Source organism: Ursus americanus, chromosome X (genome assembly GCF_024610735.1).
Source record: "Ursus americanus isolate L20-20 chromosome X, mUrsAme1.1.p, whole genome shotgun sequence".
NCBI lineage: Eukaryota > Metazoa > Chordata > Mammalia > Carnivora > Ursidae > Ursus > Ursus americanus.
The window spans coordinates 112587321-112612365 of record NC_142164.1 but is presented as its reverse complement, the minus strand read 5'-3'; the positions used below and the strand labels follow the sequence as shown (position 1 = coordinate 112612365).

General features: G+C 43.4%; 1 protein-coding gene across 8 annotated transcripts in view; it reads left to right on the top strand.

Annotated features, from left to right (window-relative positions):
* OFD1 (OFD1 centriole and centriolar satellite protein) overlaps positions 1-22181 on the top strand; it is a 59732-nt gene extending 37551 nt beyond the window's left edge. For 6 of the 8 annotated variants that reach the window (XM_087859590.1, XM_087859588.1, XM_045800681.2 and 3 more), the window contains 14 exons: positions 1553-1672; positions 3157-3230; positions 4374-4465; positions 5511-5700; positions 6691-6821; positions 7573-7684; positions 9366-9971; positions 10667-10790; positions 14329-14429; positions 15438-15548; positions 18525-18682; positions 20974-21126; positions 21670-21737; positions 22036-22181. In XM_087859590.1, the coding sequence (XP_087715716.1) occupies positions 1553-1672; positions 3157-3230; positions 4374-4465; positions 5511-5700; positions 6691-6821; positions 7573-7684; positions 9366-9971; positions 10667-10790; positions 14329-14429; positions 15438-15548; positions 18525-18682; positions 20974-21126; positions 21670-21737; positions 22036-22078 (2083 nt within the window). In that variant the 3' untranslated portion in view covers positions 22079-22181. Of the gene's footprint in view, positions 1-1552; positions 1673-3156; positions 3231-4373; positions 4466-5510; positions 5701-6690; positions 6822-7572; positions 7685-9365; positions 9972-10666; positions 10791-14328; positions 14430-15437; positions 15549-15677; positions 15799-18524; positions 18736-20973; positions 21127-21669; positions 21738-22035 lie in introns of those variants that run through there. The other 2 variants (XR_015723284.1, XM_087859592.1) reach the window with 2 other exon arrangements.
* Positions 22182-25045: the final 2864 nt, after the last annotated feature.

Genomic DNA, 25045 nt, shown 5'->3' with positions numbered 1-25045 from the left:
GTAACTTGTGTTCGTTTTGGATATTCAGAATAAATGAGGTTTAAAAGAACTAAATGGGTGTCTTAATAGTCTGATGCTAATTGCCAAGTAGAGTTTTTGGTTGTAAAAGTGACAACACCTGGTTTTAAAAGGCACCAGTTAAGAGAAAGACTAGGGTTTCGTTTATGAAATATTAGACATTAGGGTGAAAAGCAGAATGAGACACCATCATCGGGTTACAGTAAGACCAGATACATGATTTGAAGACGCTAAAAACGCTTTGACAGATCCTGTGTTTCTCATTTACGTTCTGTCATTCAGATCTGATAGTTTCACATACACATGGCTGCTGAACTCCAGATACCCAGACCTTCCACCTTTACCTGCTCTGCTGTCAAAAGAAAAAAAAAAAAAAAGAAAAGAAAAGCAATGTGGTGGTTCTGACTTGAGTTGTACTGGGTGACACTATTTCTTCTGGTGTGTGTGTTACTTTTTCTAAGTGCTCACAGATGTATCAGCCTTCAAATCTTACCTGGGGTTAATACCAAGCTCACCAGTCTGTAGTTAATAAGGAATAAGCTTGCTTTCCCATTTGGGATCTTGACATTCATAAATACTTCAGGAATCCGATTTTATTTAAGAGTTCGTCTCTGTGTTCATTAATGTTGTTTTTTTTCATTTACGTAGGCTCTATTCATTTGATTTCTTCTCTCTGCCTACCTTACTCTCCTTTTGGTGATACTGAAGTGGCACATTGATAATGAGAGAGAAAAGTAAAGGGGCAAAATTTGGGCAGATTCTCGATTACATAATCATGATTGTATAATCACTTCCTTACCTCCAAGTCCCCGACTCTTCTCGTCTAACTAAGCATGTTCACTACTTAAATGGATTTAATGCTCCTTTGCTTTACAGATTAGCCAGCAGAGGGAGCTCTAACACAAAGCCTTTATCCTTTGCTTGGACCGGTGTTCATAGCACTCTTCACTGTGGTTTGGTCTAAGTACCTGTGAACCTGATTCCTGGCTCCGGAATTGGTTTTGTGGGTAATTGGAGGTCTCACCATGAAAAGCACTCCGTTCTCTGGATTTGGAGGTTCTGAAAGACCCATCTATTGTTTGCTCTCTCTTTTGGCACCCTTCAACATTCAGTCGATGGGTTATTAAATGCCAAAATTGAATTTGCTACCTATAATTCTTATGGGCTCATCAATTAAGTCTCACAGTTAGAAATAATATTCTAGAAGAAACAAGTATTTAAGTACACTGGAGTTTGGTTTGTAGCTTCGTAACTAAAAAACATCTGTCTTTCATCCCTAAATTGACAATGGCCATTGATTCCCTGTAACCCTTTTTTGAGTGTGGATCTTCTTCTGTAAGAGACCACTTTGGTCTTGGTGCATTCACACTCCCCTTAGCCAGGTGCCACCCGATAATTCCTTCTGCTAGTTGATGAACTAAGTCAGTTCATAAAATAGATGAGAAACGAACACACAGGTTATTTTCCCCCCTAAATTTGTTACTTCAGATGTTGTGGTTTTCTTCTTTGCTTTCTCTATTTTTGCTAATTTCAGGACTCAGAGGCTGCAAGAGGAAAAAAATAAAAGCATAACTGACGCACTTAGGAAGCGGGAGCTGAACGTAAAGAGCATTGAGGAGAGCTATCACCAGAAGCTCAAGAATGAACTTCTCAAGTAACTGCTTGGCATTGCTAAAGGAGTCTCGTGTTTCATTAAGTTGCTAGAAGCACAGCAACACTGATGAAATAGATAAGACGGACAGTTTATGGCAAAATTGGTGTTTAAAAAAATACAGGTTTTCATTGGTAGTCAAGCCTTTCCCATGAATATTTAAGATGAATTTTAAAAGATACAGAGAATAGCATCCGCTGCTCATTCTTACTTGTAGCTTCTGACACTTACCGAGGGCCTCTGGTTGCTTCAGTTTTTAGGGCACCTTAGGACTTGCTTAGTTTGCAGAGCTGAGCAGCTGCAAAGTCGGAAGTACAATCACTTTCCGTTCTCTCCTCCTACTGGCATGAAGATGGGGATAGGCCACAGTTCCTACAGTGATCTCCTTACCAATTACCGGGTTCATCACTGAATGTGTGCCTGGTATTCCTTCAAGGTTCTGCCAAGTCCGAATCCAGAAAAAGGATTAGCTATATAAAGCAAAACACAGCATAGGAGAGGAGGATATGGACAAGTGTGGTCCCCAGGGCTTTCCTATGGCCTGAGTCTTAGTCATTGGCCTCATTTTTATTGCCTTGCTCATAATTTGTCATTGGTATTCCATTACATGGTACCCGCAAAGGCTTCTGGAGGTTATTCTTTAAAAGAATTCTCTTAAAAAAGAAAAGTAGCACCTTTTCATTGTAACAGTTTTGAAATGATGGATTTTATCTATATATGTTATGTCCGCTCCTCTAACATACTAGCGAACACTGAGGTAACTCTAGTTGTTACACATATTTTTCTTCCTTTATTCCTCAGTTTGTTAACTTTGCATAGCTGTGGAGATAGTGAACTGTTTGGTATCATTTGTTTGGCTTTGGGTGTCCTCATACGGCTTTAGCAAGTGTGGAAGGTGGGAGGATATCACAGGATTGCTTCTCCTTCCTTTCTCTGGCCTCTGAACCAGAAAGTCAGCTGGTAATAGCTGGTGGAGACGGTGGAAGCCCCGTGAGATGTGCCTTTGGGTATCGCTAATTCAGGTCTAATGCTGTTGGCAGTTGGCTCACAAGACTGTGCTCAGCTTTTAAGGGCAAAAGTTCTTACCTTCGGGAGGGGAGATGGGACAGGTGAATTTCAAGTCACAGACATGGTTATCATTTGGGTTTTATAGTCTGTCATGCACACTGTAAGTTGACCTTAATTTACTTCCTTGGGTCAGCCGAGACCAACTGAGAAAGAATTGTTCTCAGTAACCTCACAACAACAACAGGCCTCTTGATTTGTGTGATTGAGTTTTGGGAATTGGCAGGATCACAGCAGGGTTTTACGGACCTTTTATATTCAGAATTCAGATCCCTGGCTTTTGTCTTGAGAGAGCCTGAGGTTTATGTGTTGTCACGTTCGGTGCCCTTCGATGCCCTGGTGCTGTAGATAAGCTCGTGTATTGACAGCGGTCCGTCCGGGAAAGTGACCAGGAGCTCATTTTTGGTTCTTCTGGTTTGCAGGTATCAACTTGAACTAAAGGATGACTATATCACCAGAACTAACAGGTTGATTGAAGATGAAAGGAAGAATAAAGGTGACTCTGGGGGCAAGCTGTATTTTTCAGTGCTGATGTGGGCTGTTAGCTTCCTAGTTGGGCCTGTTCTATATTCTAAAAAAGATGTAGCTTACACATTGTTGTTACTACAAAAATCACATGTTTTTTGTTTTTTTTTATTTTATAAAATAAAAAAATACTGTCTTACTACATTTTTGTGAACCTTAGTGTTTAACCTTTTGTGTATTCACAGAGGTCAGTGATTTATCAGCAGGATTTTATCCAATTTTATTCCAGTGTATTTTGATAAATGTGATTGTCAAGAAGGTGGCAGCAACTTATTGCTATCCTGTAAATACCACTCTTAACCATGAGAGACTTCCTTTTTTCCCCAAGGAAAATTTTAAATTCTCTGTCCCTGTGATCTAGTTTCTTATTTCTTTTACTTCTAATGTATTTTTGTGCTTCATGATATTTTCACTTGACCTGTAGCCTCTTAAACTCTTGTATACATTATCCCGATACTAAGAAAGTTGGGTCATTTTTCAGTCTTTGAGATATTTTACATTTTAATATATGTCTAGGAACATGTCGATGACAAGAGGTTAAACTTTTAGTGGCAATTTCAGATGGACTCTGGGGAGCGCACCGGGGCTGGGTGCTTGATACTGCCCAGCCAGGTCGCCCAACGTGGGGCTGCCCCTTCGCAACTGTCTTGTGGGGGCCCATGCTTGTGTAGGTACCCGTACCATCGTGTGTTCAGCAAAGCGTTTTTTTGAGGATGTAACTACATAGACTTCTGTTAGGTGAAGTAAAAACGATAAAATAGTAACTACAAAATCATACCAGACAACTAAATCTCTGTCTTCAAGGAACTTCAGCCCTGGTGGCGTGAGGGCCCTGTGCTCTGAGCGGATGGTGTAAATGCTGAGGTGTGTGTAGCAGGAGGAAGTTCGCCACGTATTTGACTGTTGCAACTAACGTCCCATCACCTGTTGCGTAACAGGGCGTATTTCCTACTTGTCTGCTGCTTTTTTTTTTTTTTTTTTTTGACCCTGACATCTGTTGTTTAGATGATGAAATAGTAGTCATTAGGGCTGACCTATGGGCCATAAATTATTAAATGATTTTGTATTCACTAGGAAAACATGATGATGTTAATTGTTCTGCTCTTTCTTTCAGAAAAAGCTATACATTTGCAAGAGGAGCTCACAGCTATTAATTCAAAAAAGGAAGAACTTAATCATTCTGTTAATCGTGTCAAAGAGCTTGAGGTAATTGTTAAGCCTATTGTTTTGAAATGCACATTAAGACAGTGTGTGAAACTTCAGTTTTAGTCCTACGTAATTTATCTTCAGTTATCCTCTTGATGTGTTTGCACTATTTTTTCCGTGACTAAGAAGGTGGTGGCTGCACTTTGTTCATTCGCCAGTTCTTTATTTCAATCTTAGTCTCCTAGGGAAGCATAAGAAGAGGATGTCTTTTGAGGCCTAGAGTACTGCCCGAATCCTGTCTGTCTCCCTTTCTGCTTATGTGCCTTTGGGCAAGTTCTCTGACTCAGATTCCTTACCTGTAGACTGGGGTGTTGCCTGCATTCCACGGTTGTGCAGGGAATTCAGTGAGCGGCTTGATGTGCGTAGCATGCAGTTTATACAGACTAACTTCTACCTCAGCCTCCTCTCCCTTCCCGTCAGCAGCAGGTAAAAATTCTTGTCATGACGTCGGGATCTTACAGCTTACAACAAAATGAGACGCATTTTTCGCGTGCCGCCGTTACTTTACTTCTGTTACTTTGTGTGTTTGCTATCTGAAGGACAGAACTGGAACTTTAGGTACTTAAAATAAATTTTATCTACAGAACATATTTTTGTAGCTGTAAGGACTTATTTGAGAACTTTACAGGCTGCAAACTTGAGCTCCCTTATACTAAGAAAAGGAAAGCACCCCACAGCATGTTAGGATATCCCACCTTTTTATTTAAAAAAAATATATATATATAAATATATATATATGGCTGTAAACTGTGGTTCCTTTGTTGGGCCCTTGGTTGCATCTGGAAAATGGGGCGATGATTAGAAGCACTAGCTTTGCAGGACTGGGTTGTACATGGTAGCAGTTGGATGAACTTGCCCATGCCCCAACTCAAGGGCAAAGGATGGCTTGTACTGCGGCAGTTAGGGTCTCGTTGCGGAGAACCCGACTTCTGTCACGGGGCCTTAGTTTGGTTGTGACACCCAGCTCGGGGCAGCCTGCCAGCTTTCACTTAAGCGGTTCTGTAAAGTCACTGTTCAAATACAAGTTTTCCTGTTTCAATTGCAGCTTGAGTTAGAGTCCGTCAGAGCCCGGTCTTTGGCAATAACAAAGCAAAACCACCTGCTGAATGAAAAGGTAAAAGAGATGAGTGACTATTCCCTACTGAAAGAAGGGAAACTGGAGCTCCAGGCACAAAACAAATTACTTCAACAACAACTGGAAGAGACTAGAAATGAAAACTTGCGTCTCCTAAACCGTAGGTCTTTTTTTCTGGTTGGCATGGCTTTGTAACTGATACTAGGTTAGTATTCTGAAACTGCTTTGTCCTATAAGGGAAGGTTCAATCGGGAAGATTTTATTAAGTTAAGATTCTTGAATCGAAGTTACTTTGTTTTTGCTTGCTGCTGCGTGATTGTGTCACTAAGAAAAACATTTTTAACTGGATAAATCTGTCCTTCTGGATGGTACCCATCTCCCTTTGCCCTCTGACCCCTCTGGGCTGGTGGTGTTTAGCCAGTTGGGGACACACTCAAGCGCTTGGAGGGAGGGAAGAGTGAAGTCATGGTGATTGTGATCCCTTCTCCCTCTCCTCCTTGCGGAGTGGCCCTGGGCTGGCCCCGTGCCTCAGCAAAGCGAGATCCCAGTACTTGGGGGCTGGCACCTCACCAGCACCCTGCGCCTGCTCGCTTTATCCAGTTCTGGGAATGCCCCCCTTCCTGACCCTCTAGGCCTGAGGACTGGTAACAGCACGGCCTCAGTACTAGCCCAGGGAACTACACCATCCTTCATGGCTACCCTGTGTAAGTCTCTCTTTATTAAAAGGTCTTCCGATGACCCGAACTGGGGACACCATCTGCTTTCTGCCTGGACTGTACGTGCCACTGACAGATGCACAGGTTGGATTGGACCTAGGAGCAGTCACTGGCAGGCTTTGACAGAGCGTTCTTTCTGTGCCTCTGCATAGTAGAGGAGAGAGGCAGGCAGTCACATTAATTTGAGGATTTGAAAGAATTCTTTTACTGGGAGTAGAATTCTGAAGAGTGGTAAAGTTTGCAATTACGTGCACTAAATTCTTCTGTTCTGAAATTGGTGATTCAGGACTGCTCTTAGTCCATTTAATAAAACTAATATTAATTGTGTGCGTACAAAGAAAGGGAAGAACCATCTAAAGCCTCTTTAGCTGCTTTTGTTAAGTGAACTTAGAAAACTTCAGGTTGGTAATGACCAGGCTTTTTTACCTTTATAGATACAGCTCAGCCATCTCCTGAGCTGGTGATTTTTCAGAAAGAACTAAAGAAAGCAGAAAACGCTATCGCATTTGAGCATAAGGAGTTCAAAAGCCACAAGCAGGCTCTGCAAAAACAGCTGCAGAGTGAAGTGAGTATTGCTCTGGGCTCATCCAAGGGTTAGGGCAGTGCACTTCGTGGGTGTGTAAACTTGGTGTGTGTCACACCAGCATAAATCAGATCTGTTTGAACATCCCCCATGTGCCAGTTACTCCCCCACTATTCTTTCTTTCTTTTTTTTTTTTTTTTTTTAAGATTTTATTTATTTATTTGACAGAGATAGAGACAGCCAGCGAGAGAGGGAACACAAGTAGTGGGAGTGGGAGGGGAAGAAGCAGGCTCACAGCGGAGGAGCCTGATGTGGGGCTCGATCCCAGGACTCCGGGATCACGCCCTGAGCCGAAGGCAGACGCTTAACCGCTGTGCCACCCAGGCGCCCCCCCCACTATTCTTTCTCATCTGAGAAAATTCTCGAATGATTGTGACATTATATTCATAATAGTAATAAAATTAAGAGGAAAGTAAACTCCCCTAAACACACAGTTTTCCAAGTCCTGATGGTGCCCACTGTTAAAAGTATCTCTTGATTCTCACCCGGCGACTTAACAATACTGACGCTCTCTTTCTGATGTCTGTCTCATGTCCTGGAGTAGCTGCTGTATGAGATGAGTAAAGAAGGAGCTGAAAAACTTTTTAGTGTGTTCTCTTGTTTCGTAGGTATAAAGCTGCTCAGAATTGGCAAAAAAGAGAAGGAGAATGAGCTGGATGACAGAATTGTTCCTTTTGAAATAAGCTGTGATTTGTTTTACATTCATTTCTTTTCCTTCCCTACATCTTTTCAGATTGAACATTCTGCACAGCTGAAGGCCCAGATACTTGATTACAATGACTCTGTAAAGAGGTTAACTGTACAGGTTGCTGATTTGAAATTGCAACTGAAACAGACCCAGACAGGTCAGAGACATTTTAAACGTGTGTGTGTGTGTGTGTGTGTGTGTGTGTGTGTGTAAGTGTGTAAAGCTTCTGATGTTTGTGAAAATGTAATGATAATTAGTGAATTTTTAGTAATTCTCATAGTAGGGGAGGAGCTATAGAACTATGTGTCACCTGAGAAGTAAAACTTCTATTTTAGAACTACCAACCAGGTCATCCGCTAAAGTGACTTGTTTTCACAGATGCCCCATGGCTCAGGAGAGGTGTGGTGGTGACACAGAAGTCCCCAAATTCATCCCGAACCTAGGCTTTCCTTTTTTGTTTGTTACCCTGCCGCTAAGACCAATCGACTGTTCAGGGGTTTTACGTGTCCCTGGACAGACATGTACACGTGTGCAAGAAGCAAGGCGGCCAGCAAAACGAGCACCGCTGCTAGCGGAGTCTGGAAACGCTCATTGTTTTGGATCCCAGTTGTGAAGTTCGTTGTTTGACCTTGGGCATGCTCTTTTGACCTTCCTTGGGCCTCAGTGTCCTCACTGTAATAGGCTAGGAATGGCGCTGGGCCGCATGAATGAGGGTGAAGCGAGACGGGTGGCAGTATGGCGCCTGGGACACACACAACGCCGAGGAGATGGTTGTTGCTGTCATCTTACTCTGTTTTCACTGCCGTGCGTGACGTCTGCCCCTTCCTCCTTCATAACAACGCACCTTCTCGAGCTGCTTGCAGGTGCAGAGCAAGTTCCTCCGTGTGTCCAGTTAACATGCTTTCTCGCTTCTTTCTTTGTTCTGAACCTTCTTCAGTCCCATTTGCACTCTGTCCTGGTCAGGCCCTTGTTCCCTTCTCCCCACACGAGTTTTCCCTTTACTCATTTCTACTCTTGCTTGCTCCTCACTTTCTCTCAATAATTCTGTTTGCCAAACTGCCCACAGCTGAAATTCTGGTGACCTCATATCATGAAAAATAGTTCAAGAAGGTAGAACCTTTTGAACCCCCGCAGTGCACATTGCGCGCTTCTGTCCTTGGCGTCATCAAGGAGGCGTTGCAGGCGACGTAGTGGCCACAAATACTGGCTTTGCACTAGGAAATGCAGCGGCTCCCCATCTTGCTCACTGTGTGAGCCGGCCTCAGTGGTCTCAGTCCCCCATCCCCAAAATGGGAGCAGTGAGCGTTCTTAGCCCACAGTGTTGTTGTGACTGCATGTCCTCCTTCCCTTGTCGGAAACTCAGGCCCTACTGCTGTGGCTTGTGGATTTTGCCACGGCCCTGGGGGTTCTGGGCAGCATCCTGTAGTGAAACACATTAACTACTTTGTAATCAAATGGATGAATATTCATGCTAGGTGGAATAAATAAAGATTGTAAATGGGTTTATATTGGTTCAGGTCAAGCTTTTCAACCGAGTGAGTTGAGGTCTGGTTGGGCTTTGCCACCAAATAAATTAGGAATCTATTTTCAGTTTTCAAAGCTTTTTAGATTTCATGATTGTGCATAGTGGATTGTGAAATAATATGCGTTATGAAAGGTACATGTAACCTCTTGATAAATGTTAATAATTACTGTCATGACTGGAGCTTCAGAGACTAATGTGCAGGTTTGTCCTTAATACTTGCTTTCATTTTTGAAAAATCATGATCTCAATCTGTTTTAACTCTGTTCTCAACCTTTTCCCGTCATTTCTCACATGGGCTTCTTGTGACCCGCAGCGGTTGAAAATGAAGTGTACCGCAACCTGAAGCAGTCTCTGATCGATCTTTCCGCCAGCGGACTGCTGAGTGACAAGGTGGTGGTGCCTCGTGATGGGTGTGTAAATGGGGATTTCCTGAAAAATCCTCTCGACCGGGAAACGCTGATGGCGGTTTTACCAAGGATCACAGGTTATCCAAATGCACGTATGGAGAGTAGTTCCCCCGATTCTGACCTTGAGTTCGTAGCCAATACCAAGGCAAGGGTGAAAGAACTAGAGCAAGAGGCCGAACGTTTGGAGAAAGCTTTCCGAAATTACCATCGAAGAGTTAGTCAACTCCCCGCTAAAAGCCTCTTAGCGGCCAAGAGCCCGCCACCCCTGCACTTGCTAGGCACACTCAAAAGCACCACTTCGAGTTCCCCCCAAAGACACACTTGTGCCGAGGACAGAGTTGTCTCCGAGCAGCCTCCGGTGGGCACCCCCGAAGAGGACAAGAGCAGTGCCTCGGAGGCGTGCGTGGGCAGCGCAGCCTCCAGGCCTCTCAGGGGCACTTCCTCCAGACGCCTCTCCTCCACTCCCGTTCCCAAAGCAAAATGGAGCCTCAATGGTGAAATGTATCTGGAAGGTGAGCTGCCGCCAGGAGGGTTGCAGGATGCTCTGGATTTGGAGGGGTCTTTCACCCGAGTAAGAGTGCAGCCCGGGCCGGCAGGAGGGAGCAGGAGCTGAGCCTGGGAACGCCTGAGCCCCAGCACTTGTGTCCTCTCTCTTGACCTGCCTTTCCTGGTTAACAGTGGCGTCTCCTCCACGTTGCGCGGGTGCTGTGGGTGGTGGTGGGGTAGCATCCTATTCTAGCAATTTCCTGGGCACGCAGACATGTGCAGAGTGACAGTGGCTTTCCCTTTACTGCTGGTTAGTTGTATACGTTTTATTGTTACTACTGCAGTTTCATTTAGGGGCTTGAATCGTTAGGTTTGTAGATGATTTATACATCATACTCAGCTGTTTACAAGGATAATAGAATTCATTGTTAGAGTAATAGAATTATTTAGAAACCATGTTGCTGTCTTCTCCTTGCAATTTTTTTTTTTTTAAGATTTTATTTATTTATTCAACAGAGAGAGAGACAGCCAGCGAGAGAGGGAACACAAGCAGGGGGAGTGGGAGAGGAAGAAGCAGGCTCATAGCGGAGGAGCCTGATGTGGGGCTCGATCCCATGACGCCGGGATCACGCCCTGAGCCGAAGGCAGACGCTTAACCGCTGTGCCACCCAGGCGCCCCTTCTCCTTGCAATTTTTAATGGTTAAGCCTTCTGTCCCTTAGGTCTGGGCCGATCCCATGCTGCTGGCCCCAGTCCTTGTCCCAACAGAACACCCCGGCCTTCACCTGCGGAGTCTAGGCACAGCCCTTCCCTCCACCTACTGCCCAGCCCTCCAGAGCAGGCCAGGTAATTCCGCCTTCCTCTCGGCCTCAGCCGGGTCTGCTGAGCTGCACGGGGTCTCAGCCTGGACTTGTTTGGGTTTTCTGTGGCACTATAGAGTTGGTAATCAGATTGTAAGATGACATGTGATCTTTGAGAATCATCTAAATTTCCTGGGGTAGGGGTGGGAAGGAATATTCCTTTCAGCAAATAAGTGATTTCTGCTTGTTTGCCGAACTTGATGTTAGAGTCTACACTGTGGTATCAGTAAACATGTTCATACTTCAAGAGTAGACTGGATTAATGAAGATAAAACCAATGTACAAAATCTGTGAAAACAAATTCAGCTTAAACTTAATTTCACACATCACTAGAAAGTCACATAAAAATATGTTGGCATTTAAATATGAACAAACAAGGTTCTAGTCTCTTTTTGTACTTGAGTATAGTTGATACACGGTGTTAGATTAGTTTCAGGTATATAGTGTCGTGATTTGACTCCATAAGTTATGCTGTGCTCCCCACAAGCGTAGCTTCCATCTGTCACCGTACAACACTATTGAACTGCCATTGACCATATCCCCTATGGCATACCTTTTATTCCCATGGCTTATTCGTTTCATAAGTGGAAACCTGTACGTCCCCTTCCCCTTCACCCATTTTGCTCATCCCCCTGCCCCCTTCCCTCTGGCAACCATCACTTTGTTCTGTGAGATCATGGCCTGAGCTGAAATCAGGAGTCGGATGCTTAACCGACGGAGCCATCCAGGCGCCTCTGTTCATTTGTTTTTTAGACTCCACATGTAAACGACATTACATGGTATTTGTTTTTCTCAGTCTGATTTATTTCACTTAGCATAATACTCTCTAGGTCCATCCGTGTTGTTGCAAGTGGCAAAAATGTCATCCTTTTTTATGGCTGAGTGATATTGCATTGTGTGTGTGTGTGTGTGTGTGTGTGTGTGTGTGTTGCATGTTTTCTTTTCCCATTCATCTATTGATGGACACTTGGGCTGCTTCCCTATCTTGGCTATTGTAAATAATGTGCTGTAAACATAAGGGTGCCTGTGTCTTTTCAAATCAGTGTTTTCATTTTCTTTGCATAAATACCCAGTAGTGGAATTACTGGATCATAGGGTATTTCTGTTTTTAATTTTTTGAGGCACCTCCATACTGTCCACAGTGGCTACACCAGTTTGCATTCCCACCAACAGTGCACGAAGGTTCCTTCTCCACATCCTCGCCAACACTTATTGCTTCTTGTCTTTTTGGTTATAGCCATTCTGACAGGTATCAGGTGATAACTCATTGTGGCTTTAATTTGCATTTCCCTAATGAGTGATGTTGAGCCTCTTTTCATGTGTCTGTTGGCCACCTGTAGGTCTTCTTTGGAAAAATGTTTGTTCAGGTTCTGTGGCCATTTTAATCAGATTATTTGTATTGTAGGTGTTGAGTTGTATAAGTTCTTTACATATTTTAGATATTAATGTCTTATGGGATATATCATTTACAAATATCTTCTCCCATTCATCAGGTTGCCTTTTCATTTTGTGATGGTTTCTTTTTGCTGTGCAAAAGCTTTTTATTTTGGTGTAGTCCCAATAGTTTAATTTTGTTTTGTTTCTCTTGCATCAGGAGACCTTTCTAGGAAAATGTTGCCAAGGCCGATGTAAGAGAAATTACTGCCTGGGCTCTCTTCTAGGATTTCTTTGGGTTCGGGTCTCACATTTAGGTCTTTAACCCTTTTGAGTTTATTTTTGTGTATGGTGTAAGGAAGTGGTCTAGTTTCATTGTTTTGCATGTAGCTGTGCAGTTTTCCCAAGACCATTTGTTGAAGAGACTGTCCTTTCCCCACTGTATATTCTTGGCTCCTTTGTTGTAGATTAATTGGCCATATTAGTGTGGGTTTATTTCTGGGCTCTCTGTTCTGTTCCATTGATCTATGTGTCTGGTTTTGTGCCAGTACCATACTGTTTCGATTACTACAGCCTCGTAGTATATCTTGAAATCTGAAATTGTGATACTTCCAGCTTTGTTGTTCTTCCTCAAGATTGCTTTGGCTGTTCGGGGGTCTTTTGTGGTTCCATACACACTTTAGTGTTATTTGTTCTAGTTCTGTGAAAAATGCTGTTGGTATTTTGATAGGGATTGTATTGAATCTGTTGATTGCTTTGGGTAGCAGGGACATTTTAACATTATTACTTCTTCCAATCTGTGAGCATGGAATATCTTGCCATTTGTGTCCTCTTCAATTTCATTCATCAGTGTTTTATAGTTTTCAGAGTATGGGTCTTTCAGCTCCTTAATTAAATTTATTTCTAGGTGTTATTTTTGGTGCAATTGTAAATGAAATTGTTTTTTAAATTTCTCTTTCTGGTACTTCATTATTAGTGTGTAGAAATGCAGCCGATTTCTAGGTGTGAATTTTCTTTTTTTTTTTTTAGATTTTATTTATTTATTTGACAGAGATAGAGACAGCCAGTGAGAGAGGGAACCCAAGCAGGGGGAGTGGGAGAGGAAGAAGCAGGCTCACAGCAAAGGAGCCTGATGTGGGGCTCGACCCCACAACGCAGGGATCATGCCCTGAGCTGAAGGCAGACGCCCAACCGCTGTGCCACCCAGGCGCCCCTGGGTGTGAATTTTCTATCTCACGACTTCCCTGAATCCATTTATTCTAATAGTTTTTTGGTGGAATCTTTCGGTTTTTTATGTATAGGATCATGTCACCTGCAGATAGGGACTTCTTCCTTTCCAGTGTGGATGCCTTTTATTTCTTGTCTGATTGCTGTAGCTAGGGCTTCCAGTACTATGTTGAATAAAAGTGGCAAGAGTGGACATTCTTGTCTTGTTCCTGATCTTTAAAGATTCCAATTTGTAGATCACTGAAATACCTTCTAGATTGGTAGTGGGTCCTGGGATACGATTGCTAGAGCAGGAGGGAGTGGGTGTGTTGAGGAGCTCAGCAGTGGGATTTGAGTCACATGTGGGACCCCTGTTTGTGCCTGGTCCCCATGGCTGGAGATGCTGACTCCTTAGTTCTGGGCTCCAGCATGTTGATTCCGTTACACGTGCAGAGCTGAAAACTGCCACATGTGCCTGTTACGATCCTAAAGCCTGTAATGGTTTTTTATCTCATTCTTTGTTATAATAAAGCCAGGAAGAAAGATAAGACAGGTGTGCTGAGTTAGGGCCCTTTGATGCACATGGGGCTGGTAGTGCAACCTCTGCAGCTGGCATGTGCTGAGGGCGTGCAGAATTCGGTTGTTTCAGAAATGTTTTCTGGTTCTTGAAACAGCCAACTCCTCCTAGGAACAATGTGGTAGTGATGGTAGCGCCTATCTCACCGCATGTGGTGTTATGAGGAGTCACTGAGCAAACGGCTTCGAGGGGTGCGTGGTGCATGGAAGGTGCCCCCTGCAGTGTAGCTCTTATTCTCCTTGAGCCCGAGAAAAACTGCTTTTTCGAAAGTATTTTCTTGAGTCCTGAAGGGTTTTCAATCGCCCTGTGCTCTTGGGTTTTATGTTCCTACAACTTGACGTTCTTGAATGTTATTCTTCCAATCTAGTCTTTATCAAAGACAAATGAAGCTTCAGGACAAAAGTGAATTTTCAAATCCGGGCAAGCTACCTTTTAAGGACAATGAGGAATTTGAATCATCTTTTGAATGTAAGTTCAAATATGAGTACTGGTTTTTATAAGCTCAAAAGGTAGGAAGCTTAGTTTTGGTGAAACCTATTCATTGTCATAGAAAACAAAGCAGTTACAGATTAGGACATTTTTATTTTGTAATAAAACCACAAATACAGATATAGTGCCTCATTTTTATATCACGAGGATTTTTGGGGTGCGTTCTGAGTTCCATTTATTAAGCATTTCAGGATAGCTCACAATTTCAAAGTTGGAGCTGAGCCTGTAAGTGAATCCTTAACTCAGTTTACCAAGTTTGGGATTGCCTCAGATTTAAAATAAGTGATTTTTAAAAATTCTTTTTCCCTTTTATGGAACATGAGTACGCTGTTATTTTTATTTAAAGTATACTGATTCCATTGGCTGCCTAAGGTTTCGAAAGCCCATTCTTCAATTAAAGAATGGAGGTAAAATAATACAAGCTTGTGAGTCGAGAATTGGTATCCTGGCTGTGGCCCCACCTCCGAGCCTCCTGCTTAAGTACAAACTAGAGCTGTGGTGCAGACTTCCCTGCGGTGCTTGCCAGCTTGGAAGTCTTTATGTTTGTACATAACCGCCATTTTGCTTCATGAGCTTCATGGCGAGTCTGAAAGTACCATGTTTTGAGCATTTCATGGATAAGGCTTAGTAAATTTTTCAAAATCCTTGTGGCTAAGTTTGTTAAATCATTGATTTCAAATAGAATTCAGATGATTATCAGCAAGCCAGGTGAATTCTTCCACTCGATTCATTTTTCCTTTTGGGTAACCAATGAGATTTTGTAAAGCAATCTAATTCTCGAAAGCGGAAGAGCGCTGGGAGAAGTGAATCCCATGGTCAGGCAGCTCCACTGCAGACTTCCTAGAGTCCTTTAGACAAAGAGCTGGCCCGATTGCTTTGGCCAAAACGCGAGTGCTTCACGATGAGTTATCCCTACACTGTGCTGCACTCCCTTCTCTTGCCGTCATTCCTGAGGACTCACGGAACACTCGTTTGTACCTCGCATAGATGCAGGGAGCGCGGCGAGGCAGTTTGAAGCAGACGGCCTCCATCCTGCCGGCGACATGCCTTCCGTGGACACTGCCGCGGCCCCCAGACCTGTGTCGTATCACTACCCGAGTAAGTTTTTCTTTGTTTTAATGAACAAAAGAGATTAACGAATTAGTAATATTGTACATTATTTCATTTTCTATGTGCTTCCTCCATGCCTTAAGAAAGTAGGACGAGCACAACCTTTATATATTTCAGTCTTCAGGAAAGCTGGTGACCTTGCAGGAAGACTAGTCATCCGACTTGTCTTGCCGGCCCACCTTGTCTTTCCTCTTGCCTCCTCCAGATGACCCACTTCCCTCCCCAGTGTGGAAGAAAGGTATAGTGGGGAGATTGGAGCTTTGCTCCAGGGCTCAGCCAACATACAGGTCCTTTTGTCCTTGGACCTAAGTGTTGAAGCCTCAAAGTTGAAAGGAAATGCCTCAAGTAAAACTGGCTATTAGGCCTTTCCAGACATTGGGAGAACATCATCCCTAAAACCTACACAAAGCCTCTTATAAACAGTTTCTTGGTTTAAGGCACAGTTGGGAATATGAGCAATTGCTGAAAGAAGCAAGAGATTTTGGGAGGGTTGATTTTTGCTGACTCCAGAGTAAATCAGTCTGGAAAGCCCTCATTCATTGAGGCTTGATCAAGAGCCTTTTCTCTGCTGGGCACTTTCCTCATGGCTGGGCATACAGCAGTGTACCAATCCAGACCCCCCACTTCGTGGAGCTTCTGGTAGAAGAGTCAGACAGTCAGCAGGCCGTCATCGAGGACCTCCCGTGGGATAGATACCATTAGGGACCGTGGCGCCCAAGAGCAGATCTGATGAGCAGATGTTTGGCAGAGATCTGGGTGAGTAGGGAAGAAAAATAACGTAATAGATTAAGGGAAAGCATCCGAGCAAACAGGTGTTCTGTTTCTTTTACTTTTTTTTTTTTTTAAAGATTTTATTTATTTATTCGACAGAGATAGAGACAGCCAGCGAGAGAGGGAACACAAGCAGGGGGAGTGGGAGAGGAAGAAGCAGGCTCATAGCGGAGGAGCCTGATGTGGGGCTCGATCCCATAACGCCGGGATCACGCCCTGAGCCGAAGGCAGACGCTTAACCACTGTGCCACCCAGGCGCCCCAGGTGTTCTGTTTCTGACACATAATGTAGATTATAGTAGATGGCCTTTTAAGTGACTATCAAATAGTGTGGTTAGGTTCTGATCATGGAGAAATTCTCTTACATTTGTTGTTTCACCTCTTCATCTGGGTGCAGAGGGAAATGAAAAAGCCCCAGGCTTGATAGCTTTGTGCCAGCGGAAACACTTCTTTTTTTTTGTTCTTAATGTCCCAGGCAGTTTCGCCACTCGGCAGCTACAAAGTACACCTCCCAGGGAAGAAGCAGGCCTTTTCTCTTCATCTGTTTAAATTAGTTCCCACACAGCATTCTTACTGTGAGGCCGCTGCTCTGTGTGAGAGCCTGGTACATCGAGGAGTAACCCTCCTCCCCCAGCAGGCAGGAGGCTGTGCCACAGTTATGGAAATGGCCAGCGCCTCCTCTCCTATTAGAACGCCATGACCAGGATTAAGAGAAGACTGTTGCTCCTCTCCTATTAGTAAAACTAACCTTTTGCTAGTGACTTAGGACAGGACACAGTCCCATGGTGAACCTGTGAATTTGTCGTTTCTTAGCATTGCTGGGGAAAGTTGAGGTTATAGGCCAGGGCTGGAGGAGAAAAAGGTCAGCACAGCCATCTGTGGGATTGAGATTGAATTCAGCATGTGAGGTGGGGCGACCTGTGTTGCAAGCTTAGGGAACAAACGATTAAAACATGGTCCTTGGCTGGAAGGAACAGAAGTAGGGAGACAGATGCCTATGGGTTTTGACAAGGCAGGTACAAAGCACTGTGCGGATACGGTGCTGGAGTAGCCAGTTGTCACTTTAGGAATAAGGAGGACCTCGCAGAGGCGGTGGCATTGAGCTGAGGGCTTGCATAGTAGGTAAGGTGGTGGGGGAGGAAGGGAGCACGGTAGGTTGGGGGGGCCGTGAAAGGAAGGGCATGGCACGAGGCCAGCGCAGCTGTACTCAGCTACCAGCGAGCGTGCTGCTCTGCAGATGGAATGTTTCGAATGTGAAAGGTGTGGTGACAGAGGAAGTCCGTCTGGAAAGAAAAAGGCAGATTGTCAGCCTAAACCACTATGGGTTTGGACTCCCGCAGAGCAGAGAGCGTGCTGAGCAGATCCAGGAAGGGACGGTGCTCACGAAGGTGAAGGTAGGTTGCTTGAAGGCAGAGAGACCGGTGTCACAGGAGCATTGACTGCGTGATTGCAGCTGCCCAGGTAAATGGTGAGAAGGCCCCTCAGTGCAGCAGGAGGAGGAAGAACCTGTAAGCCCTGGTGGCCGAGTGGGCATAGCATGGAAAGAGCATGAATAAGGGGACAGGAATGATGAGTTCCGGTGTGAAGCCAGGGCTGTGGGATCTCCATGTGTTGATGGCAGGAAGTCAGTTAGAAATGAGGGTGTGAGGAAACAGGGAGAGAGGTCGGGCCCAGAGAAGGAGGTGTGGGAAGGGTCAGGGATCAGCCTGGAGAAGGTGGGCAGCGTCAGCGAGCTGGCTAGAAGGGCAGGGGCAGGGGGGGGCTGGGGCGTCCTGTCTGGGGCAGGAGAGACTGGGACACCTGCATGGGAGCAAGGGGAAGAGCTGGGTAAATGAAGAGGGACGAACGGTTAAGTCTGAGTCCTAAAGCTGGGGGCAGGCTTCTAACCAAACACAGGGCTTGCCTTGGAAAGGGCAGAGGTGAGCAAAGAGTGTAAGAAGCTGCGATTGGGGGGTGTGGGAGGCAGGTAAAGTCATCGTATTAAGGGTGACTTGTCTTCATCTTAGCAAAGTAAAAGGCAGGGTGCAGGGCTAGGAGTGGGTTTGGGGGCTTGAAGATGGAGCAGGTCAAGAGTCCTCTAAGAACCAAGCAGAGTCTTCCTGAGTCTTGGCAAGGGCCCCTGCAGAGCAGTTCCGCAATCATTTGAAAAATCCAGTGCTGGAAACTACATGGCCTTTCTTTTCTGTCCCATTAGGCATAGATCAGAAACAAATGGGAGAACAGAAGGAAGAAGGAGAAATATGGGAAGAGCACATGAAAGAACGCAGACAGAGAGAAGAAAGAAGGCAGAACGAGCGGCAAGAGGCTTTAGAAAGGGAACGGAGAGAACTAGAAAAACTGGATCAAGAGCGGGTAATGCCAAGTACACGCAAATTCTCTGCTCCTTTTCCCCTGGCACACCTCCCGTAAGTACCTTGCTCTCAGGGACATGGGTCCTTAGTGTGTCCCGAAGTCATAGGAGTGGCAGGTGACTTCGTTTGGTTTTGGGTTTTTTTTTTTTTTTTTTTTTTTACCATACAGCATTATTGCAGTATTATTGACTATATTCCCTGTGCAGTACTTCAAATCACTGTAACTTATTTATTTTATCACTGGAAGTTTGTACCTCTTAGTCCCCTTTGTCCATTTCCCCCATTCCTCTACCCACCTCCTCCCTGGCAGCCACCAGTTTGTTCTCTGTATTTGAGTCTGTGTGTTTTGGGTTTGTTGTTTCTTTGTTCGTTTGTTTTGTTTTCTAGATTCCACATGTAATTGAAATCATATGGTATTTGTCTTTCTCTGACTTATTTCACTTAGCATAATGTCCTCTAGGTCCATCGTGTTGTCACAGATGGTAAGATCTCATCCTTTTATGGCTGAGTAATAGTCCATTGTGTGTATATACCACCTCTTCTTTATCCATTCATCTGTGGATGGATACTTGGGCTGCTTCCATATCTTGGCTATTGTAAATAATGCTGCAGTAAACACAGGGGTGTGTGTATCTTTTCAAATTACTGTTTTTGTTTTCTTTGGGTAAATATCCAGTAGTGGAATTACTGGATCATATGGTAATTCTGTTTTTAATTTTTTGAAGACCCGCCATACTGTCCTCCACAGTGGCTGCACCAGAGTGCATTTCCACCAACACTGCACAAGGTTCCTTTTTCTCCACGTCCTCACCAGCACTTGTTGTTGATTGTCTTTTTGATTTTAGCCGTTCTGACAGGTGTGAGGTGATACCTCATTGTGGTTCTGATTTGCATTTTCCTGATGACGAGTGGTGTGGAGCATCTTCTCATGTGTCAGTTAGCCAACTGTGTGTCTTCTTTGGAGAAATGTCTTTTCAGGTCTTCTGCCCATTTTCAATTGGATTGTTTGGGTTTTTGGTGTTATGTAAGTTCTTTATATATTTTGGATATCAGCCCCTCATTTCATGTATCATTTGCAAATATCTTCTCCCACTCAATATGTTGTTTTTTTGTTTTGTTGTTGGTTTCCTTCACTGTGCTAAAGCTCTTTATCTTGATGTAGTCCCAACAGGTTTTTGTTTGTGTTCGGTTTTTTTTGTTGTTGTTGTTTGCTTTTGTTGCCCTTGCCTCAGAAGACATATCTAGAAAAATGTTGCTAAGGCCGATGTCAGAGAAATTACTGCTTGTGCTCTCTTCTAGGATTTTTGTGGTTTCAGGTTGCACACTTAGGTCTTTAATCCATTTTGACCTTATTTTTGTTTAAGAAAGTGGTTCAGTTTTCCCAGTACCACTTACTGAAGAGACTGTCTTTTCCCTGTTGTATATTCTTGCCTCCTTTGTCATAGATCAACTGACCATATAAGCATGGATTTATTTCTGGGCTCTATATTCTGTTCCATCGATCTATGTGTCTATTTTCTGTTTGGATTACTATAGCTTTGTAGTATATCTTGAAATCTGGCATTGTGATACCTCCAGCTTTGTTCTTCTTTTTCAAGATTGCTTTGGCTATTTGGGTCTTTCCAGGTTCCATACAAATTTTATACTAAAGTTTAGTATTAAAATCCTGCTGTAGGCATCCCAGTCTTCTTTGCTTAAGAGCACTGAGAAAGGCTGTATATAACATAGACCTTAGGAGTTTAGCAACAAAGGGGAGCTTTTGCAAGCTTATTTGCATGCATTCTCATCTGGTCCTGGAAACAAGCCATAAAGGAGGTGGGCTTTGCTTTGCTATAGGTCTTCCCATTTCAGCTGGGGTTTAAAGAAGACTTTCAATGTCAGTTAGCTGGGACTAGAGTAACCCAGGGGAAGTGACTGCTGGTCAGCAGTGGCTTCCAGGGGCTCCCCTGCCCTTCTTCTTCCTCTGGTTCTCTTCTGGCCTTCTAGGTCATGATTCTGGTCCCAGGCACATGGGTTACTTTGGCCCCACTTCACACACCTGCTGAGTCTTACCGAAATTCATCTTCTATATGGATGTTCCTTGCACTTTTGGTTAATTTGGTGTAAAGCAGAGGACACTTGAGGCAAATTAATCCCCCCTTTGGTAGTAATGACTTCTATTAAAGAAATAGTTCTTTGGCATGCAGGTTGCTCTTAAAGGATCAAAGTTATATTACTATGCCTTTTTAAACACTTACAAGTTGTTGTAATGTATTTGTGTATTTCCTGTGTTGGCACCTGTCTGTTCCACAGAGGATGATTGAAGAATCATTGAAGATTGAAATGGAAAAAGAGTTAGAAATGAGTGTTGAAGAAATGAAAGACAACTCTGTTTGTGGTGAAAATCCTTTAGAGAAATACATGAAAATTATTCAGCAGGATCAAGACCAGGAGACGGCAGATAAGGTGCTGATGCTGTGGACTGGCCTTCTGGGGAGGGGGGTGCCGAGGGATGCTTTGGTTTGTTTGAAAACCGTAGGACCCAAATCTGCCTTCTCCACTGGAGACAAAAAGGTGGAAGCATAGAAAATCCACAGCTCAGATAGAGCCCTGAGTCTTTTTGGTACATGACACTCTTGACAAAATTTCATCGCTTTGCTTCGGTAATGGTTGAAGCGGTTTTGATTTGTCAAATTTTATAAAAGTTAGGCTGTCTTTCATTTTAAGAACAAGAAAGAAATATAACGAAAGGTCTGTGCATGAATACTGAATGCATTAGTGCTGTCTGAGACCTCGATATTTTACTGAAGTCTCACACACTGTGGGTGTTGAGAATGAGTAGCAGATAGTTTATTTTGATGTGCTTGCTGAATTTCATGTTTAAAAGTCACCTCTTTTTTAGACTCTTAAATTGCATATGTGTCTCAGATTAGCCCTTAGAGAAAGCAAAGTGTTGAATAAAATTGATACACATGTAATTTCAAAATTCCTTTTCCCTCTTTGTATCAGAGTTCAAAGAAGGTTGGCAGAGAAGCCTCAGAAGTGGACACACTGCCATCTAGCGAAAAAGACGAAAGGTATGGTTTCCTCAATATGGCGTTCCTACACAGACCATTAAGTTTCTGGTGGGTCAACCAAGGGAAATGTTCAGGTATTTGAGTCTCCCTGTAAGAAATTAGTGAAACAATCAAAATTAGGGACTTCAAAAAAAAAAAAAATCTGTTGCATTTTTCAATTTGTGAAATTGCTTCTGAGAGAAATTGTAAGCAAGGGCAGAAACCCCACAGAGAAAGAATGTGAACATTATAAAGATCCCTGAATAAACTTGACAAGAATTTAGTAAATTAAAATTGTTTTTATCTTTCCCTAATTTAGTTTCACGGGCTTTTCTCATGAAGAACCGGATGACTTTTGGTAACCATATTTGCTGTCCAGCATCTTACCTATATAATGTAACTAAAGGCCTGTGAATTCTCTGTAACAAGACGAAATTCTCAATAAAGATTTTATGTGTAATCCCATGTGATTTTGTTTTTCATAATTTTCTTTGGTATCATAGTATATAAACCAAAAATCATCTAGTCAAGTAACCCCTCTTTAGAATTTTTCCTTTTTAGGCTTTGCATGACACTAGAATGAGTTTTTTTCCTCCCCATTTTTGTCATAGGTTATATTTATTCGAAAACTTCTTGGTCAAGTTTCAGGCCTACATTTTGGAAGTTTCAGCTGCGTTCCTTTCCTCTCCAGAGTTGGGCTACCTCCTGTCAAATAGGAGGCCATCTTCCCCCCCACTCTCCATCTGATCTGTCCCTGAAAATAAGGACACAGGTCTTTCCATCCCAGGTGTTAGAACTAATACAGTATCACCTCTGGTCTTTACTTTTCACATCTTTTTCTTGAGAATGAACACAACCCCTTCTTAGATGGTGATAAGAGAAGGTAACCTTTCCTGAGCACTTTCTGTGTACCAGGTATAATTTTAAACCTTTATATGTATTAACTCACTTAATTCTTACATCATCCATATGAAGCATGTGTACAGTGACAACATTTTACAGATGAGGAAAGGAGGCACGGAGAAGTTGCTGCCTTGATCAGGGTCCCATGGCCATCAAGTTGCAGAGCCAGGTCGTATATACCCTGGTGGGAGACCAGTGCTGCCCCTGAGCTGGGCTGTTCTGGAGCTGCTCCTGCGGAACACACCCCACAACTTGCAGTGGGGCGCCCATTGGATATCCCTTTCCAGAGGGACCTTTAGAAACCACACAGCAAACAAATAAGATAACTACACTCCAATGCAGCACCCACAGAACTTCCAGAAAGGGAGGAGGAAACCCATTTGCTGTTCCCCTTTCTTCATCTTTGCACACCTGTACCTCACAGTCCGGCATCTTGTGTGTGGGACCACCTTGGAAAAGTTCTTCAGTGGCACTGCCAGTAGAGCCACCAAAAAGTGCACACAGAACGGCCCTGCGGGTGACCACCCACCCAGTTTCCCTGGACTGGAGGGGTTCCCTGGGACGTGAGACTTAAAGTGCTAACCCATAGTCCCCCAGCTCCTAACATGGGATGGGTTTGTCTGGTCTGTCTTTTCAGTGAGGTCCCAGAGATCATTTCCCTGTACAAGTACAGGCCGGGTTGAATTGGTTTTGCCAGTGATACTTACTAGGTCCCTGAATTGTAACGAAGTGGGAAGGCGATTTTTTGATATTTGTTATTGCTTAGGCTTCTAAGGAGTTTTTCACTGAAGTATACCTTTGAAAGTAATTGAAGAAATAAGCCGTCTAGGCATTATCATTATCACACTTAGCATATCAAACATTGAATCCTATTGCCACCAAGAACTTGGCATCTTTCTTTCAGCACCACCTCATAACGTCTTTTTTTTCTTCCAGCTTTCAGATAAAATTGACCTATCACATTGTGTGAATTTAAGGTATAGAACGTGGTGAGGTGGTATACTTACATGTTACAAAATGATGACCGCCACAGCGTGAGCAAACACCCGCATCATGTCACATAATCACCACTCAGGGTGAGAACATAGCAACTTTTAAGTATATGATGCAATATTATTCACTGTAATCACTGTGCTGTACCTGAGGTTTTCTGAATTGACTCATCTTGTAACTGGAAGTGTGTGCTCTTTGACCAACATCTCCCTTCCCCACTTCCCAGCTCCTGGTAACCACCAGTTCAGTCTGTTTCTAGGAGTTCACCTTTTTAAGATTCCCCATGTAAGTGAGAACACACAGTATTTGTATTTCTCTGCCTTATTTCACTTAGCGTAACTCCCTCAAAGTATTGTTGCAAGGAGAAGGAGATCCTTCTTTCTCATGGCTCAGTAATATTCCATTGTGTACATGTACATACCCTGTATATATAATGCATACCGCACATCATCTTTACTCGTCATCCCTCCTTGATGGTCACTTAAGGTTACATACCTTGACTATTGTGAATAATATTGCAGTGAACATGGCAGTCCAGATAGCTCTCTAAGAACCTGTTTTCATTTCCTTTGGATAAGTGCCCAGAAGTGGGATTGCTGGATCATAGGGTACTTGTATTTTTTAAATTTGGAGGGGAACCTCCATACTATTAACCATAGTGGCTGTGCCAATTTATACTCCCACCAACAGTGCACAACCTCACAAACACTTGTTATCTCTTGTCTTTTTGATGGTTACCAACCTAACTGGTGTGACGTGATGTTTCATTGTGGTTTTGATTTGCACTTCCCTGATGGTTAGTGATATCAAGCACCTTTTCATGCACCTGTATGTTGTCTTTGGAAAAATGTCTGTTCAGGGGCACCTGACTGGCTCAGTCGGTGGAGCATGCGACTCTTGATCTCAGAGTTGTAAGTTTGAGCCCCAGATTGGGTGTTAGAGATTACTTAAAAATAACTAAAATCTTCAAAAAAAAAAATTCCGTTCCTCTGCCCATTTTTTAATTGAATTGTTTTTTGTTATTCAGTCATATGAGTTCTTTGTATATTTTGGATATTAACCCTTTGCAAATCCTTTCTTCCCCTTGGACAGGTTGGCTTTTTTACATTGTTGATGGTGGTCTTTGCTGTGTGGAAGATTTTTAATTTGATGTAGCCTCACTTGTTTATCTTTGCTTTTGTTGCCTTTCATTTTTGTGTCAAATCCAAAAAATCATTGCCAAGACTGATGTCAAAGAGCTTACCTGCTGTGTTTTCTTCCAGGAATTTTACCATTTCAGGTCTTATGTTCCAAGTCTTTAATCCACTTTGAATTGCCTTTTGTATATGGTGTAAGATAGGGATCCAGTTTCATTCTTTTGCATGTGCCTATCCAATTTTCCCAATACCATTTATTGTTGTTTCTTCCCCTTTCCTCTATGTATCCTTGTATAT